Source organism: Melanotaenia boesemani, chromosome 10 (assembly GCF_017639745.1).
Source record: "Melanotaenia boesemani isolate fMelBoe1 chromosome 10, fMelBoe1.pri, whole genome shotgun sequence".
Lineage (NCBI taxonomy): Eukaryota > Metazoa > Chordata > Actinopteri > Atheriniformes > Melanotaeniidae > Melanotaenia > Melanotaenia boesemani.
This window is the reverse complement of record NC_055691.1, coordinates 5,627,469-5,646,223: the sequence shown is the minus strand read 5'-3', so window position 1 is coordinate 5,646,223 and position 18,755 is coordinate 5,627,469. Positions and strand designations below refer to the sequence as shown.

Here is an 18,755-nt window from a genome sequence, read left to right as displayed (position 1 = left end):
TGAAAAAATATGTGCCTTGTAGTTATAATAATGATATATAATAAATAAGGATAAATACAATAACTCATTCTGAAATAATTCATAAAAACAGCGTTTAAATTAGACGTAGTTTATTAATAATAAAATAAACTTGTTTTTTGTTACCACAGATAGTGAAGTACTCAGAAAAGATTTCTGAAGCATAGTAAATATTTATTGAAAACACCTTGTGTATTATTCTGCCTTTTCTTTTCTGAAAATACCAAGCTGCCATTTCTTTGTCCACGTCACCTTGCCATACTTTTTAACCTTTTAAACTGATCCGGATATTCTCTTTTTACTCTGGAGCCCATTTTTTCCAGTAGAAAGTGGTACTGATCATTTTTAGTAGAAAACCAAACTGCTGTATTCAAGTGTAATGGGACTAATTTCTCATCAGGCCTCTTTGTTGTAGCTAGTCATACATTAATGTTTTTCTAAATAATAACACAGCTTCCATCATCTTAACGGCAGCTTCTGCAGAGAGGTTACCTCAGCATCAAGTTTCCACACCCAACACAAGAGAGATGAAAGAGCATCGACTGAAAATTTTTCAGTTCCAGCAACACAAAATATGTCCCAGTTTTTTGCACGAAAGATGTTTCCCAGCTGCTCGGATTTGGATGAACATCATGAGCTACCGCTGTTTGCCAACACTCATTTACCTATTATGAGTAGTGTCAAGCATCTTTTTTCTTCTTTTACTCTTTTTATTCAACATTGATTACATGATTTCTGGTTGAATTTTATGAGATGCAATCTCAGATCAGGGCTTCATCTAACTGGACACCCACCATTATACTGTTTACATTTTACAGATTCAATATTTTTGCTAAGGTTTAAAGAAATCTTGTTTCTCTAAATTAATTGCTAAGATTTTAAATTTGTTTTAAGCCTGTATTAATCAAGATGGCACAATAAAAAGTAGCACCTTTAAAAATGAATTGTTTGAATCATAAATTGAGCTGAACAGGATTAAAGTCTCTGTCACGTTGAGCATTTCTCTCGATTTTTAAAGACGATGGAACCAGATGTGAAGGTGGACCAGTGATGGCACCCTTTGCTAAAGAATTAGACTATTTAAATCACACACACAGTCTCTCACACACTGCTTTTGTCTCCCTGTGAGGCTTGTCCTGCAGCCTGACAGCAGCAACGAGGGAGATAACAGCAGGCCAACACACACAAGTGCACACATTTTGTCATGGTAGATGGATAAACTGCTAATAACACACACACTGAGGCTTACACACACTCACACGGTCACAGTGGAAATACAGTTATTACCACACCACCAGGACCGTTGCCCAGACCTGCCTGCATTTGCCATCAGAGATTACACCGTGAAAGTGTGTGACAGTGCTTTTGTGTGTGTATGTGTATATGTATGTGTGCTCACGCAATTTCTCGCTGGCCTGCCTGCTGCGATATCTCTCCTTCTCGGACACTCATGCTGCAGCGATCCTACCCTCCAGAACCACCTGACCCTTTCGAACAGCAACATCCTCCAAAGTGCTAACATTGCAATAACAGACAAGAGGCCCTCCATTCCCATAGAAAACCTGCATGTACACAGAGGCACGTCTTCATTCATTGTATTAATACCCTGCAGCCTCTTTGTCCTGTTGAGATTATTGCATTGTGCTGCAGTATGTAGTCCCCAAGACCATTCCACTGATGATACTCATGTTATTTAAATACTCAAGGTGCCCATGTGTCTATTGTTAATCAATTTATGCGACCCAGCTACATTATTGTCATGTGTTTGACAAAATCCCTTCATTCTCTGCATTCCTCTGTGATTACATGTGTCTTTTATATTCTCTTGTTTAATATATGAAATTGTCAATAAGCTGCCTCTGACACATTCCCCCCCCCCCCCCCACCCCCCCCTCTTTTCTCATTTTTCCCCAGGGCTTTCTCTGGCAGACATGGTATGTTTTCTTCATTAAGAAAAGGAATTATTTGACAGTAGATTTTAAAGTGCGTATGTCCTTGATTAGTCATTTCTTTGTTTGCTCTCCACAGAACGTGATGCTTTTGACACCCTGTTTGACCACGCTCCAGATAAGCTAAATGTTGTCAAAAAGGTATTGAGGCTTCATTGTGGTGTTGCAGACACAATCATGCAGAGTTGGAAATTTTTTATACTAATCCATGCAATCAAAATTCTTCAGCACATCATTTTATTGCATCTTCAAATTTTACTCCTAACACTAATGAATAATGTTGTTGATCGTAATGATTTACACAGAAAATTTGATTTAAGAAAACAAGCAGATAAAATGGTTGTGTTTTGGGTTTAAATCAGATTTTTTTTGTTGGTTTAAATGCACATAATGTAAGAATTTTATAAATCTTTAAGAATCTGCTTGTGGGATTTAATGACTATCTGAATACCGACATACTGAGTGATTTTACTCACAGGTTCATGGATGTGACAGCTTGTACTGTTTACATGCAACAAAAAATTTGATCACTACTTTATTTCTGAAGTTATATATAGCATAATCTGATATTTTTTATTTGATAACTGTTATCTGATTATGAGAAATTGGATTAGTACACCTAGATTTCTCCCCAATACTCCCACATCTTTATGCAATAGACCCATATATCTGATTTAGTTTGTTTACATCTGCACATGTGCAAAAGATTTTTTAACTTCTTACATTAAAAAGTCAGAAGCAGCAATCAGAATGCAAGCAGAATACAAAAAAACAGCATTTCATCCAGCAGCAGGAAGTTGGAGTATAAACGAAACTAAACATACATGTGCAGCCAGTTTTGCAGCTTATTAGCCGCCACATTAGCAGCTAATGCTAAGACTGTGGGCGCCACCATGTTTGATAAAGACCAGATGTTTTGAAAATAACAGAAAGTTAAGTCACTACGCATGTACGTACTTCAGAAGAAATCAGGTAATGAACTGGAAATGTAAACAAGATTTTTTTAATATTGCATTTCAGACGTCAGATCTGATTTTTACAATTATCTGATTTCTCCCAATTATCAGATTGTAATGGTCATGTAAATGTGATCATTGTCACAAACAAATGGTTGGATTATTGGCCTTTATAATTAGTTTAGTTGCAAAACTCAAATCTTTCGGGGGTCACTTTTGCAAAGCAGTTAAATAAATTAAATTAAACTAAATTAAATTAAAAATACTTAATAAATCCCAGAGAGATATTGATCTGTTGTGATACGACATATGTTGTTTTTCTTATACATGCTGTAAAACTAATTGCTCCCAGGGGGAAAACAAAGGTCCTTGAATCTTAAATCTTGAGTTGTGATGTTGTAGAAAGTTTGTTTGGTTTTGTTTTTTTGTTTTCTTTTATTCATTTATTTATTTGGTTAATTTTATGAGGCTTTGTTCTGAAGGGTAATGGCTGCTGGCAGGAATGATCTCCTGTATCTTTCTGTTTTGTATTGGACTTGATGAGGCCTCTCACTGCCCGTTGCCATGGAAACTCATAACAAAGGCTTGAAAGGGTCCAAAGTACACGGCAAAAATACTTGAGGAGCACAGCTCTGAATCAGTGTGAAAAAATCTTGAAAATTGACTTGACAGTGGTTGTCTTGGAAAAAGTCAACTGCATTTTTAAAATGAAGATAGCATAGTCAGACCTAACACAATTTTGCTGCCACCTCGCGGCGCATTGTAGCGTGGAAATATAAAGATTATATCTTTATCCTTGTTTTTCACTGAGGCTTTGTTGGAAATCTACAATGTCTGCAAATAAACTGAATCCAGTTTTGTTGTAGTTTAACATCTTTGGGGAAGACACGAAGACTTAAAGAATCTAATGTCGTGCTGTTACAGAACATGTCAAATCTGCTATTTTCCATATATATATTTATATATATATTTTTTAATATTGAACTTGAGCGATGTGGTAGTTTTTAGCACTTAAACCAGACAGCAAGAAGGATCCTAGTCTGAACCTCAGTTGGGGGCTTTTTGTGTTGAGTTTGCATGTCCTACCTGTAGATGTGTGGGTTCTCTCTGGGTTCTTCAGCTTCCTCCCACAGTACAAATAAATGCTTGTTAGATCAATGGGTGAATCTATGTTTGAGTGGTTGTTTGTCTCTGTGTGCTGGCCAGCGGCGGACTGGCGACCTAGCCAGGTTGTACCCTGCCTCTCATCTAATATTCGCTGATTAATGGAAATATTGAACTTTTCAAGCATTTTATTACCCTGTTATGAATTGGTTTGAAAATGATGCAAATCTTTGCATTGTTTTTATTCACAGCATATTTGTGCACAATATCCATCTAAGACATGCCTTTTCATTTGTAGATGTATTTTATGTTCATTACCCACCCTGTTTGAGACATTTTGCTGTTTTTTTTTTGTTTCCAGACCTTGATCACATTTGTGAACAAACATTTGAACAAACTCAACTTGGAGGTGTCTGAATTGGACACACAGGTAGGTCTTAAGCACACATGCACCTGAAGTGTGATTCAGTACATCACTGCTAATGAAAATGCTACCTTACCTTGATGTAGTCTGCATTAAATTCTAATTCAAACTACGGAAAAAAGAAAATATATATTTTTGCAGTTGGAAAACACAACGTTTGCAGGCAGCTACTCTTCAACTGTTGAGCACTCACCCCACACTGCCTCTTTTAAGTCCATCAGTGTGTGAATGTATGACAGAGAAAAGGCACTGTGTAGCCTGTAACTACACACAGACGAAGAAATGCTGTATAAGTTTGTGTGTGTATGTGTGAATAGGTGAATGTGGATTGTAGTGTAAAAGCACTTTGAGAGGTCTAGAATAAAATAGCAGCAGAAAAGTGCCATACAGTCCATTTACTTTACAATTTGCTGCTGTTTCAGTTTGCAGATGGAGTTTATTTGGTGTTGCTGATGGGGCTGTTGGAAGGGTACTTTGTGCCACTCTACAACTTCTTTCTCACACCAGAGAATTTTGACCAAAAGGTAAGTTAATTATTTTTCTACTAACTAACTAAATAAATAAAAGAATACCTCTAAAATTTGTCTTGTCAAACTGTTGCTGTTACCTTCTGGGAGAAAAAAAACTATCCTCGAATTTGCTTCATGAAAGACTGAAGCTGTTGTGTCAAATCAGGTGAAATAAGGTATTAAAATATGAGCAGTTTAGTCACTGTTTTTCCAAATATATGACAACTTTCAATTTGTCTCAGGTCTGGTTCAGGTTTGTTTCCCTTGTTTGATCAATTCAAATCAAACACTGATGGTATAACGTTAACCTGGCTTAAAGGTACAGTGGGTAAAAATGACTGACATCTAGTGGTAAAGGTGGGCATAGCAACGATTTTACATGCCAAGCACAGTTGTGATTGGACAGTGGCTGTCAGTGGCCAAAATTCTTCCAGTTATAACCATGTTTGGTTATAACTGTGAGTTGATTCAGAGGCCTCAGGTGCAGCAATGACTGCACAACAGATAACTCCTTCAATATTGTGTAAGGGCCATTTAAGATGTTACTTATCCCAAACAGTGCTGTAGTACCTATGAAACAAAGCTGCAGTTTTAAAATTTGTTTGTTGTATCTTAAGCATTTTTTAAACAGATTAAAATCACACTGAGATCAAGATCTGTTTTACAAGGGTGACCTGGCCAAGTGGGCAGCAGCACACGTTATGAAAAAGAAAATACAACTGCAAAGTACGTTATTAAAATAAATTAAATTAAAACAACCAATAATTTAGCAGTTTCATACAGATCAACCGGTTAGTGCAATCAAGATAGCTTGATAAGGTACAAGCGGTTCAGCAACCATTCAAAACACAAGCACAATTTAAAAGATTCTCACTGTCTGGAAAGCAAAACCCTAACCCTGGAATGAAATGAGCTCTGAAATCCTAACCTCAGTTTGTAAGGGTGATCCGCGCAGTAAGGGCAACAAAACTAAAAGCTTGTTTCCCAGTTCAGTCCGGACTCTGGAAACATTTAAGTAATAAATATCACAAACACTGAAGCCTAATTATTTTTTTAACATTATTGAAACATGATACACTCAAGTGAATCACCTTCAGCTTTTTTATTCTTTTCTCTCTTTTTTCTTTCTCTGTGGAGACATAAGTAATACAGCAGTCTGGTGTTTGGGTGAATTTAGCCACTGATGATGTCACAGTTGTCAATGCAACCTAGCTTCAGGAACGGGCACCATGCTGGTACCCAGCCAGTGTGAAAGGACTAATAGTTGTTTGTCCATTCAGAGACATGTAGTAAAAATGATGGCACAAATATGGCAGCTGCAGTTTATGTGGACCCACAGCAAATAGTTATAAATGGCTCATTCTATGAGAATAAAAACATAACATTTATTTTAGTAAAGTATTTAACTAGCAATAGAAACTGTTTTTAATGATATATAGAATTTTTCTGTCGTCGACCTTTGATTTTGTTACACACTGCACCTTTAAACTGTATTGGGAAAGCTTGTAAATTACAGCCTATCAAACTATTGTTCCTATTTATTGCAGGGTTATTAAAAAAAAGGCTTGGAGCATTTCCTCTCACCCACCCGGCTCTACAAAGCAGTCATAAAAATATTTCTTTTCCTCTATTGTTAAAAGGGTGGTGAAGGCATTCTTCAGCAGGTGTAGTGTTGAATGGGAGAATAAGTCTTTAAATTGCATGTTTGGTTACTCTGTGTGCTGTAGCATATCCCTTTTTCTTTTTGCTTCCATTCTCCAGGACGTGTTTCTCTCATTGACACTGAACCAGCTTAAAGTTCTTTACAAGTGAGACGTCCATCAACCATGATTCTTTGATACTCATGTGTCACCACCTGAAAAATCCCAGAACCACAATAAAATGTCCTGTAAATTGGTGCATAGATGCATACTTATACAACATAAATTAACCAACTTGTTAGCACAACAAAAGAATCATTCTAGTACATGTTTGATTTAGGACCCTCCACCCAAATTCCATAAAATGGACAAGTTTATCCAGGCAGTAACCAATAAACTTGTGTGAATAACATCAGTGTTTTAAGCATTTCATTCTGTCACAGACCTAAAAAATCTAGGAAATGTGACATTGAACAGGTAGAAATCTATGACAACCTCAGTGGAGTGTTGCAGATCTGCTGTGAGTTTGGGTTCTTTAAGAGGACGATTCTAGTGGCTGATTCATCTGTGTGGGTAGGCTGACTGGGATCCTGATGACGCACATTTACGTCTTTCTTTTCCATTCGACTACCCTTTGTTCAGTTGCACTAAAGCTTTCCATGCACATGTTGGCAGCCTGCAGTATATTGTAGAGGTGTGGGTTAGATTATCCTGCATTTCCTCCTCAAAACAAGCATCCTTGTTGCTCCTCTTCTCGTTGTGTTGGTTATCTGGTGTGTTTTTCCAAATATAAGATAAATCCAGGTTCACATATGGTCGGCATCCTCCGACCAGACTACTGATAGATAAATACTTTATTGATCCAGATGAAAATTTGGGGACAATTACAGAAATAAACATAAATAATAAAAGTAGAAATAAAGTTAAATATTGTGAAATGAAATAAAGTATGTTAGATAATTAATAAATAAACAGGTAAACACAACAAACTACCAGATTGTTGATGAGTTTAATTCATGAAGAAGACCTTCAAAGACTTGGTAAAGTGGCGGTCATTTAGCAGGACGTGCAGATATTTATATGCGTGAAAAGTACTTCTGTGACAGAAGAAAGTCAAATTATCATCTGAAGAAGATATTCTGGCAGTTAACTACTGATGACTGAATGTGATTCAGTAAAGGTATTAATATCATACCACACCAATTTATAAAGCACATTATAAACAACAGCAAGGATGACCAGACATGGAAGGTAAAATACATAAAAAGTATAAGTAGTAAAAATAACAAAGTAATAATGAAAAGATTTAGAAAAGTCAAATAAAATCAGAGTCTTGTTGTCACACTGGGCCGAAGGTAAAGGAGTAAAGATCAGTAGCCTGTCTAACGTGAGTTGGTAAATCTGTTCAAAACTTAGGAGCTGCGGCTTTTCAGGCAGGCTGTCACCTCTGAGTGTTTTTGGAGCAAATAAAATCCTAAAAATATTCAAGTTAACTAAGAGCTTGTCTGAAAGTACAGATGTTATCGCTTATGTGATCAAGACTTTCTCTTGACTGTGTATCGCTCTGGAGTCGATAGTTTACCCTTTAGGTGATATTCAGAAGTTTTCGAGGTAATTATTTTCCTTCCAGGAGGTTTACAATCCAGCCACAAAATGTAGTGTTTATTCAGAGAGACTATGTGGTAAATCCAAGAATTATGATGGAGCCTTAAATAGTCCAATCAGGAGCAGCTAAATATCAATAAGTGACAAGAAAGTTCTATGTCTGTCTGAAAAACAATGCCTTTATGGTGCTGGAACTATTGATATCTTTATTTTAGCTTCTTAATCTGACAACTGAGGCTGTCCTGAAAAAAATGTTTGTATGTTGACTGTTGTTAGGCTAAGAAGTGTTGAACTTCTGCATGCATATTTTTTCACAAAAAGACAAAAAAAAAAAAACAGACATACCTAAATTAGCAGAAAAATGGCTTTAAGTTTTAAGAGTTCACCTAGCTTTGGTAAATTATAGTTTATATTTCTGATGCTGATGTAGCTATGAGCTCCCCTACATTGATCCACCCCTTTTTTTCTTTTTCTTCCTGAGATCCATGAAAAAACATGACTGTGGCTCATCTTTGGTGCTGACCCACAGTTTAAGGAACACTCCTGAATCAATACTCCATTTCTGAGGAGTCTTGTGCACTCGGAGCCCAGACTGTCTTCTCAATAGCTTGATAAATGTCGTCCGTTTTCCCCGGAGCCCATTCAGCACAGAGCCGTCTCTCCTCTTCGTTGGCCTCTGTAGTACTATGGTATTCTGAACAGGCAATCTGTGGAGACACCACAGTAGCCTTTTGTTTGGGTTTTGGCCAGCGGCCCCTGCCAAGCTGCGAGGCAAAATGGGCATTAGTGCTACAATGTACACAACTGCTCGCACACACATGCACGCACACACTCCTGGCCAAGAAGAACAGGCACCAGCCCCACAGCATCTGTAATCTCCTATTGCACAGGGAAACACTGGAGTGGCTTAGGGGCTCAGCTCTTTTACTCTGCGTATTTGTGTGTAAATGTGTATGTGTTCAAGGGCCTAGAGGCCTATCAACGATACACCAGGGGTGGGCTGTGAAAAGTAGCACAAGACATCTAAAAAGCACTTCTGCTTCTGCTCAGTGGATCTCTTCTTCAGGCTCTTCCTCTCGTTTTTTATATTAGATGGGCTAAGGTCACACTTTTCACACAATAAGCCCTTGTTGGGCAAAGCTTTTAGTACTTCTCAGCAGGGCGAGCGCACACACACATACACACAATGAGCAGAGAATAGAAAACATCTTTCAACTATTCAATCTCTTCTCTCTGATTGGTTTTCCTCCTTGCTTACAGTTTCTTTTTTTTTTTTCTCAGAAGTCAGATTACCTCAGAAATTGTTTGTGGTCTCCTAAACAAAGATGCATCTCTGATTTGCAATTCTGCTGCATCTGATGAACAAAGTCACCTTTTTAAAAAGTCCACATGAAGAAAAACAGCATCTCTTCATTCTGGATTCATTCATCTCACTCGTAACTTTGTGTGCTGGAGAAGCAAACACCATTTATAAAGCACGTGTCATCTAATAATTTGACAATTATATATATATATATAAAATTTTATTTGACTTCTCCATTTAGTCACATTGTGCACATGTTACTCATTTACTTAATGACATGAATAATATGGCTTTCAATGTCAGCATCACTTTCTTTGCGTTGAGGGATTTTTTTTTTTTTTTTGTGGGTGATACTGGTGACATGGTGTCCGTTGATAAATGAGGGTGTAGAGTGTTTGTGCAGCTGCTGAAGGCTCACGGTCTTACAGAGCAGAGCTGTGCTGTGTTTGCCAACGCATGAAGCCATGGTTGCTCGAATGAATCCACCTGGAGTGTATGTTCTCTTATCAGCTAAAGGCCGTGTGTGGAGTTGTGTGATTTGTATGTGTGCCTTTATGTGTATATATGTAACAGCCTCATCTTGCTGTCTGCAGGTTCACAATGTGTCGTTCTCCTTTGAACTGATGCAGGACGGAGGTCTGGAGCGGCCAAAGCCTCGGCCAGAGGGTATGACACCTATTTAACACGTTTAAATCTTTGGCGCTTTAAAAAGAAATGCTGCCAATTTAGTTTGTGTTTAAGCATGTAAAGCTGCGCAAACCTTAGTTTTAATGTTATAAATAAGTCATACTACTTATCTATTTAAATGGTTTAGGTTAACCAAATCATTCCATGTATACATGAACACAACTTTTCCTCTTTTGTTAAAAGAAAACAACAACAAGAATAAGAAACTCTTACCAAAGAAAATGCTAAACTCACCCAGAGTAGCACTAGTTCCTCAGTCGCAGCTAATTACAGATAACTACACAGTTACAATGGTACGTACATCGCCTGTCCATAAAACAAAAAGTCACCATCTGGATTTAACTAAGCACATACGTAAGAGCCTGCCATTGCATGATTACTGCATGAATTATGTTTCAGCTGGAACATCATCAAGAACTAATTATCAATAATACACTGGACAAGAACGGCCTAGCACATTATTAAGAACGGGAAGGCTAGTGGGGAACCATTGTCTTCCAGGAAGAAATGTGGCCGGAAAAAATTCCTGAACCATGGTGATCGGTGGTCACTTAAACATTTGGCGAAATCAGATCGTGGAACACCAGTAGAACTCGGGGCCATGTGTAATAATGAAAGGAAGAACATTTCCACATGAGCAACGTGAAAGGAACTCAAGGGATTGGGACTGAACTGCTGTGAAGCTAATTGGGAAAAAAGTTTTCAATTTGTTAGTGAACATAAAGACTGGACTCTGGAGCAATGCAAGAACGTCATGCGGTCTGATGAGTCCAGATTTACCCTGTTCCAGCTTGATGGGTGCATCACTGTAAAAAGAGAGGGATGAAGTGATCCTACTGAACAAGCCTGTGGGGCAGTGTATAGTCAGTTGTCTACCTGAACATACTGCATGAGCAGGTTATTTCATCTTGCCTGATGGCACGGCCATATACTAAGATGATAATGACCAGATTCATCGGGCTCAGATTGTGAAAGAGTGGTTTAGCCTGTGAACTCTACAGTGATTTTGGACGCCTCTCTTTTTCAGTATAGTTTGAGGGTTACTGTACATTTATGAAGTCTGTTGGTCTCACCTGCCCTGTTTTCATTCTCAGGGAGGTAGCTTACCAAGTCAATGTGAAATATTTTATTTGCTGTTCTTGATCTAATGAAATGTTGGAAAGAGTGTTAGTAGATCTGAATCATTCCCAGATTAAAACATATTTTTAAACCTTTGTCTTAAAACAAGGTGACGGTGTTTGTTGTTTTGCTCCAGAAAACCACATAAATCCTCTCAAACATGGGAAAGGTGTTTTTATTTCTCCCCAACATGTCCCCTTTAACAAAGGTTAAGATCTCTGGTGTGAATAAAAACCTTACATCCCAATAATGTCTAAATTAATTCCAAATATCTAATAAGATTTACTGATTTTACACACTAAAGGTTACAAGTATGGATTAATGTATTTGAAATATTTAAAGATAAAACTGCAAGGCAGTAATATAAATATCTAACTTCATGTGTTTGTCTACATTCACGGTTGTATTAACTAATTATAATATTTCTTTAAAAGCAACAATGTAGAAGCCGTCTCGGTCGTGCATTATGACCCGTTAGAAGTGTGTTGGGGCGTATTTCTCTGCAGAAACACTACCCTCTGCTTGTATGTTCATTACTTCTTATTCTTTTGCTTTGCACATCAGGATTATTAAAAACACTAAACAGGATTGTATTCATCTACAATATCCATACATTCAGGGACTTGAACATAAAATCTAATCATGGCAAATGTTCCTGTGGAAGAGCTGTGGATTCACTTATTTCTGCTTTACAGCTCATCTTGTTCTACCAGTCGTAAAACAATTAGTTACAAACATAAAATAATAATAATTCTCTGGGATCACCAGCTGAACACAGAATACCTGAGCAGAAGTTGCCATGTTTACTTTCTTCAGACAGACTTGAGGGACACATGGAAGAATGAAGACTGGGTACATATTTGATAACTAGGACTTAAGACATTTTTTTAAATCAAATACCTTTAGACTTGATGGCCTTCTTTCACCAGACAATTTTCACAAAGTTGTTAAAGCTCCAATTTAACAACTTAAAAATGAAAGACCAAAGAAAAGAAATTCTTCTCAGGGTCAAACATAGCTCAGAGTCTCTTAAAAGTCTTTCTTGTGGTGTGAGTCTAATGGATTTGATGACAGCCAAAGTTTCACTAAAGCCTCTGACGGGTATCTGCTTAGCTTTGTGTCCTAAAAGAAAAAAATTGCCTGGTGAATAAAGTGGAGGAGAGGCAGGAATGAGGCACCTACAGCATCTTGTTCACACAACCCTTTAATTCTCTGTTTTGTTCTTTCTTTAGATATTGTGAACTGTGACCTAAAATCAACACTGCGCGTCCTGTATAACCTCTTCTCCAGGTACAGAAACGTGGACTGAGCGCTACACGTAGCAAGAGGGAACAATTTATAACATGGACCATGAGCTAAAGCTTAATATTATGTTTTTACCTTCTGATTATTGTAGGAAGCTTTTATACTGAATGCATGAATCACATTTTGCTATTTTGCCACAAAATTTGCATTTGTTGTAATTTCAGCAAAGACGTTTTGCTTTTTTTAATCAACTTTTTATTATATTCTTACAGATAGTTCTGTACTAATCTACATATTGCAGTCAGTTTGAATATTTAAAATCCCAATGGTAATTCTTTGATCATTTAACTTGACCAGGAGAATTTAGATCAACACCTGTATCTTTTTATCCAGGAAGAACATTTTTAACTGTATTTATTGTAGATTTTGATACACGTCCTTCTGTTTCATCATTTCATTCATTTCATGAAGTGCCTTCTTCTGCCATAATTTTGAACTGGGTTGCTTTCCAGTTATCTTCATATTCCAGGTGTTATACTTAAAATATTTGACCAAAGCTTGTCTGCTTTCTTTTATTTAATTTTGATAAATGTGTCATATTTTTAAATCAGTGACTATTTTAAACATATATAGTTCAGATTATAAGACGTTTTAGATTTCCCATTTTTCTGTAGAACCAGTTAAATTAGGATATATTAAACATATGTAGTCTACTGTCAAATCAATATCTTTGTTTTGAGCTGCCACCACACTCCTTATAATGCATCTTTTCATGTTCTAATGCATTACCTTCAATAAATATTTCAGTCTCTGAATGCAGCTGTATTATTATTTTTTCTCCCTCAAATGAAGTAAAGAGGAATGTTTGTCCAACAGAACAAAAATTGGGGTCAGAATGGTTCTCATTTTGTCAGCACAGGAAGACAAGTGAACCTCCACAACAATTTTCTTTTCACTAAATTGAGATAGTCTGTTAGAAAAGCGGTGTAAAAGCTTTCTGAATTGGAGCTGACCCCAGCATACACCGAAATAGATAGGACACTTACAGAATGGATGAAAAGGTTCATTTCTCCTCACACATTCCACAATAACCTTTACAAAAGGTAGGGGGGAAATGGGTGTGTATATGCTGCATGTGTGCTGATGTATTATTGATAACACTGTGGCGTTGCAGTGTTGTCTGCTGACACACACACACTGTGGAGGCATTCAGATTGAGATGTTTTTGATTCCATCTTCCTTTTCAATTAATTTTGTGTCCATTGTGTACGAATGTGGTCCCTGAAATGTGAAGTGAGGAATCAGTTTAGACTGTGGCACATTTCAGACCTTTCTGGGGTTTGAATTTAATTTTGAGTTTAGTTTCTCAAAAAAAGACAAAAAAACCGAAGGGATGAAGTGAAGACCCAAAGCACCAGTTTTTAAAGAAGATTGGACATAGAAAGTTAAATGACTGTAAAAGTAATTATTTCCAAAGGTTTTTAATCCAGGATTGTTTCCATAAAAATAAAACTGGATGCTGGATGATAGAAATATAGGAAATATCTTATTCATGATTAAACAAAGTAAAGGAAACATGTTAAATATTTCTACACCATGTAAAATATTAGCCAACATTAATTTGATATTTTTAAATCTGATCTCTTTTCAATCAATTGCTTGTTAACCCAAATATCTCATCAACCAATCACATGGCAGCAACTCAGTGCATGTAGTCCTGCAGACGTGGTCAAGGTAACTTGTTGAAGATCAAACTGAACATCAGAATGAGGAAGATTTATGAGGATTTATTAAGATGAGGAGATTTATGGGACTTTGAACGTGGCATGGTTGTTAGTCTGAAAGAAGAGGAGATAGCAGCAGTTGTCTGGACCAGAATGTCTTGTTGATTTCAGAGGAGAATGGACAGACTGGTTGGAGATGATAAAAAAGGCAACAGGAAGTCAAATAAGCACTGGTTCGAACCAAGGTCTGCAGAACAGCATCTCTGAACACACAACACATCCAACTTGGCCTACTTTGGGTTCCTTAGTACTACCGTGGTCTGGTTTAACCACCACAGCCTACCTGAGTATTGTTGCTGACCATGTCCATCCCTTTATGACCACAGTGCAGCATCTTCTGACGCTACTTCCAGCAGGATCGTGCACCATGTCACAAAGCTCAGATCATCTCCATCTGCTTTTTTGAACATGAAAATAAGTTCACTGTACACCAGGGATCATCAATCCTGGTCCTTGAGGGCCGGTGTGCTGCAGGTTTTAGAAAATTTCTTCTAGCTTGACATTAAACTGCTCAAGTCTGAGTGAATCAGTTGTGTTGCAGCAGGGAAAAATTTTAAACCTGCAGGACACCAAGACTAAAGAGCAGTTTTACTGTAAACCATTGAACACAAACATAATAATACTAGATAATAATAAAATATTTTAACCTTAGCATTGATTTTAAGTGATGTTTGTTTTATTGAGACAACTTACATTTAAAAATGTGGAAAGAATAGGTGATTAAACATGATTTTTTTTTTTTTTTTCTTGGCACTAAGTTCAAAATGTGCAGAACTTTGAATTTGCATTGTTTGGAAAAATATCCCAACTTTTTAGGCTTATTTTTTATTTTTTATTTTGCTCCCAAAAACAACAACAACAACAGCAAAAACCAAACACTTGTCCACATGTCTGAAGCACAGTGTAGCTTCTGCAGCATGTAACCGGATCCGGTGGTGATTGAAGCTCTTGTGTCAGTCACGAAGATCCTGTGGGACCTGAAAGCATGTTACGATCATCTCTACGCTCTGTCGTCCGGGGAACGATTCAGCTGCTCTAGTCATTACTATTACTATTATTTACATTATTATTGTATTATTGTTACACTGCAGCTCTCTCTGTAGGGGTCACATGGTTATACAGCTACATTCCTCTGACTGAAGATGCTGTGGACATGCAGAGATGGATGAGCACTATTTCAGGGATGGTTTAAAAAATTTAACCAATAGGCGAGATGAAGAGTGAGTCTGTAGTAACCACTTTTTTTTTTGATATTCTGCTGGTTTCAGGTTGTTCTTTGCATGTACCACAGTAAAAAAGGTTTACTTTGTTGAATTTCTATGTTAAATTGGACTAATTTAATCCTATTTTCATTTAAGTCAGACAATGTAATAACACTCCCAATGATGGCTGTTTTTTGTGGCTTCTGGTCAAGGACTTCAACCCTCCAAAGAGAGAACAAAACAACACAAGTATAATAGAGACCTTCGTGGCCCAATAGAGTCTAAGAGTTTAAATTTAATGCTTAATTTCCTACAATAAAACAAACAAATCATGTGACTCTGGGTCACTACGTATCAGCCTCTTTAATATACAATGTCCTCCTGATGCTCTGTTTTAACTTCAGCTAGTTGTCTTAACCATGACTACATGAATAAATAGGAACGAGTTCCAGCAGCTAAAATCTGAGAAGGATGGAAAAACGATAAGCATTAACAGCAGCTAATCTCCTACCTCTTAATAAACCAGGTTGAAAAGCTTATTCCCTTCATGACAATCAATAAAGTTTCACATTATCACATCATGTGGCGTAAGATATAAGGTTCTACCAAATAGCTCAATGATGTATTGAAGGTAATGTTACAAACGGAGCAGGGTTGCCAAATCGATGTTTTATGTTTATATCTGGTTTTCCTTTCTTGCTCCTTCTTCAACGCTCGCGCTCAGTTCTCTGGATGAATGTCTCGGCTGCAGCTGCTTGACAACATCATATTGTCTTTTTGAGAAGAGACAGAGGCAGGAACAGAGACATGAGGGGGAGGTATTATCAAATGAGACCCCCTCAGTACTGTAAATCCTATTATGTGTTTGTGTGTGTGTGTGTGTGTGTGTGTGTGTGTACATCCTCTCCCTGCTGTTAGTGTGAAGTACTCTCACAGAGCGAGCGCTTGGATATTGTGATAAAGGCCAGCAGATATGAAAGCTTGATTCTGTATATGAAAAAGATTTCATACGAGCAACTAGAAGCGCTCACAGCGGGCAGACCTCCACTAAGGATCTGGACCAGCCCTAAAATCTAATCACTTGTTCTTTATTCCATTTCTAAGATTTCCTAAAAATTAAAAAAAAAATTCTAGGGCTAAATCAGCTGAAAATGGGCAAGAGGCCACCAAAGGATCACTAATTACACTAATTACCCAAAATTACATCAGCTTATTTAAGGCTGCTACATTAACTTTACATTCTTTATATCCACTGTTTTCACGCTTCTTTCTGGCTGCTGAGTCGGGTCAACATCATCAGGAGTTCTCAAAAATACCACAAAATTTATTCAAGTTAGCAAAATATCATCCACTACTCAGGAAAAGTTAGACATATTCAGCTCTGTGTATGATGCACATGAACAGCTGTTTAAGTACTTGTTTAAGTCCTTACTGCACAACATGCTGGACTCTAACAATCTCCACATTCTGACATTATCAGACCAAAACGACACCTAACACATGACAGGTTATTGAAATGGTGATATTTTATGTTGTGGTATACCCACCACTGTTAGCGTTTCTTTCAATAAAACCCTTTGAGATTAAGGAATTACCTTTACATGATTCTCTTTGAATGCTAATAATGTGATCTTTTTACATTTCCTGTAAATTTAACCTGAAAGCTGAATATCTTTAACTTTTCGTTAGTGTGTGGTTGGAAATGTTATTTGTTAGCTTGATTGAGATGACTGTTAGCTGACTGTATTTTGTTTTTTTGTTTAAACGAGTCCAATAAAAATATAAAGAATAAAACAGTTTAAGTTGTCAGCACAGCTCCAGTCATGCATCACGCTGTAACCACACTTCTTGTTCATTTAGAAAAACTGTAGCTATGTCTTACACAACCAAAGAGTGAACCTCTTTTGACAAATGAATCTTTTGATTCCTCAGTCCTGTGACTGCTATCTTTTATGTCTGCATGGTTCTCTCTGTACATGTCAAGTTAATGTCAAAAAATTCAAAAGGAGTCTGTTCTGCTGTTTGAACACACAAAAAAAGAGGAGGCTTGGTGTACCTGAGACCCTGTGTTCTGTTGGTACACTCAGGCTCCCATTTCCTGTTCAGTAAACAACATTAAGGGGTGGTTGGGATTATATTGTGTTTGAGTAAAAAAAGTAGCACACCGTGCCAGAAAACTCCCACAAAGCAGAGTCATCCAGCCCCCTTAAAGTAGCTGATCAAAGCTAAACCCAGCAGACGGAGTTAGACTGTAAATGCAGAGGTCTCACAGGACATATGATCAGTTTTTTCAAAAGAAAACTAAGATGGCATCTTTATATAAAAAGGTAACTGCTTTGTGCCATACTACTTTTCTAGTTTTGTGGTAATCAGAAGACTTTACTGATTCCAGCTGTGCACCATCAAAGCAACACAAAGCACTTTCCTGCCGTTAGGAGTGAGTGGTTCAGCATGTTGTCCAAAGTTTTAATCTATGCAAACAAGGTAAGACATTCTCCAAATCTTTATACTCCTGTTCACATTCATATCTGTTACATTAAAACACGATTATTGTTATTTACTACGGCCTCCTCAGTAGAAAGCTTGATTTTCATACATGTCAACGTTGCAGTGTGCATGATGTTGGGACAGCTAAAATCAGGCCAGGGTGTCACAGGCCACCTCTGAAATCTGACTGGACACCACAGGTGTCACCTCAGGTGATTGACAGGTCACCTGAGGAGGAGAAGATAGTGGCACACACATGGGTTTCCAGCGCACCAGTTTAAAGTAATTGTGCGTTTTTGCTACCTTCTGCGGTCATTTTTCGAAGGAAGTTTTGCGAGAAATTATATTTTTGACCTCATTTTTCTAGATTTAAAGATGGCTGCGCCCAGTACCACCTGTAGAACATTGTTGTCTTTATTAAATTTCTTTCTGATGTGTTTTGAGTGGGGTGGTATGTTATAGTGGGGTTGTTTGTGAGAGGTTGCATCAACAAATTTTACAAATGATTTGTGATTTTCTGGTTTTATACGGCATAAATGCTCACAAACTTGTTGTGGAGGGGTCTATTTTTTCCTAGTTGGTGCAGCGTGAACACCACTTGTCTGGTAATGACGTCGCCTACTCTTGGCCGCTCAGAATTACGAGACAAGTAGAATACACCAATAGCCCCCCTAAAAAAGTCTTGTCCACGCTCTGACCACCCCATATAAAGGTCTAGCTCTG

At 37.5% G+C, this 18,755-nt stretch overlaps 1 protein-coding gene across 2 annotated transcripts in view; it reads left to right on the top strand.

The window, feature by feature from the left end:
- Positions 1-13,374, top strand: part of parvaa (parvin, alpha a) — a 31,171-nt gene extending 17,797 nt beyond the window's left edge. Inside the window, exons 8-13 of one of the 2 annotated variants that reach the window (XM_041997216.1) lie at positions 1,933-1,952; positions 2,047-2,108; positions 4,389-4,457; positions 4,874-4,975; positions 10,102-10,174; positions 12,547-13,374. In XM_041997216.1, coding sequence (XP_041853150.1) covers positions 1,933-1,952; positions 2,047-2,108; positions 4,389-4,457; positions 4,874-4,975; positions 10,102-10,174; positions 12,547-12,623 — 403 coding nt within the window. In that variant the 3' untranslated portion in view covers positions 12,624-13,374. The other variant, XM_041997217.1, reaches the window with a different exon arrangement.
- Positions 13,375-18,755: the final 5,381 nt, after the last annotated feature.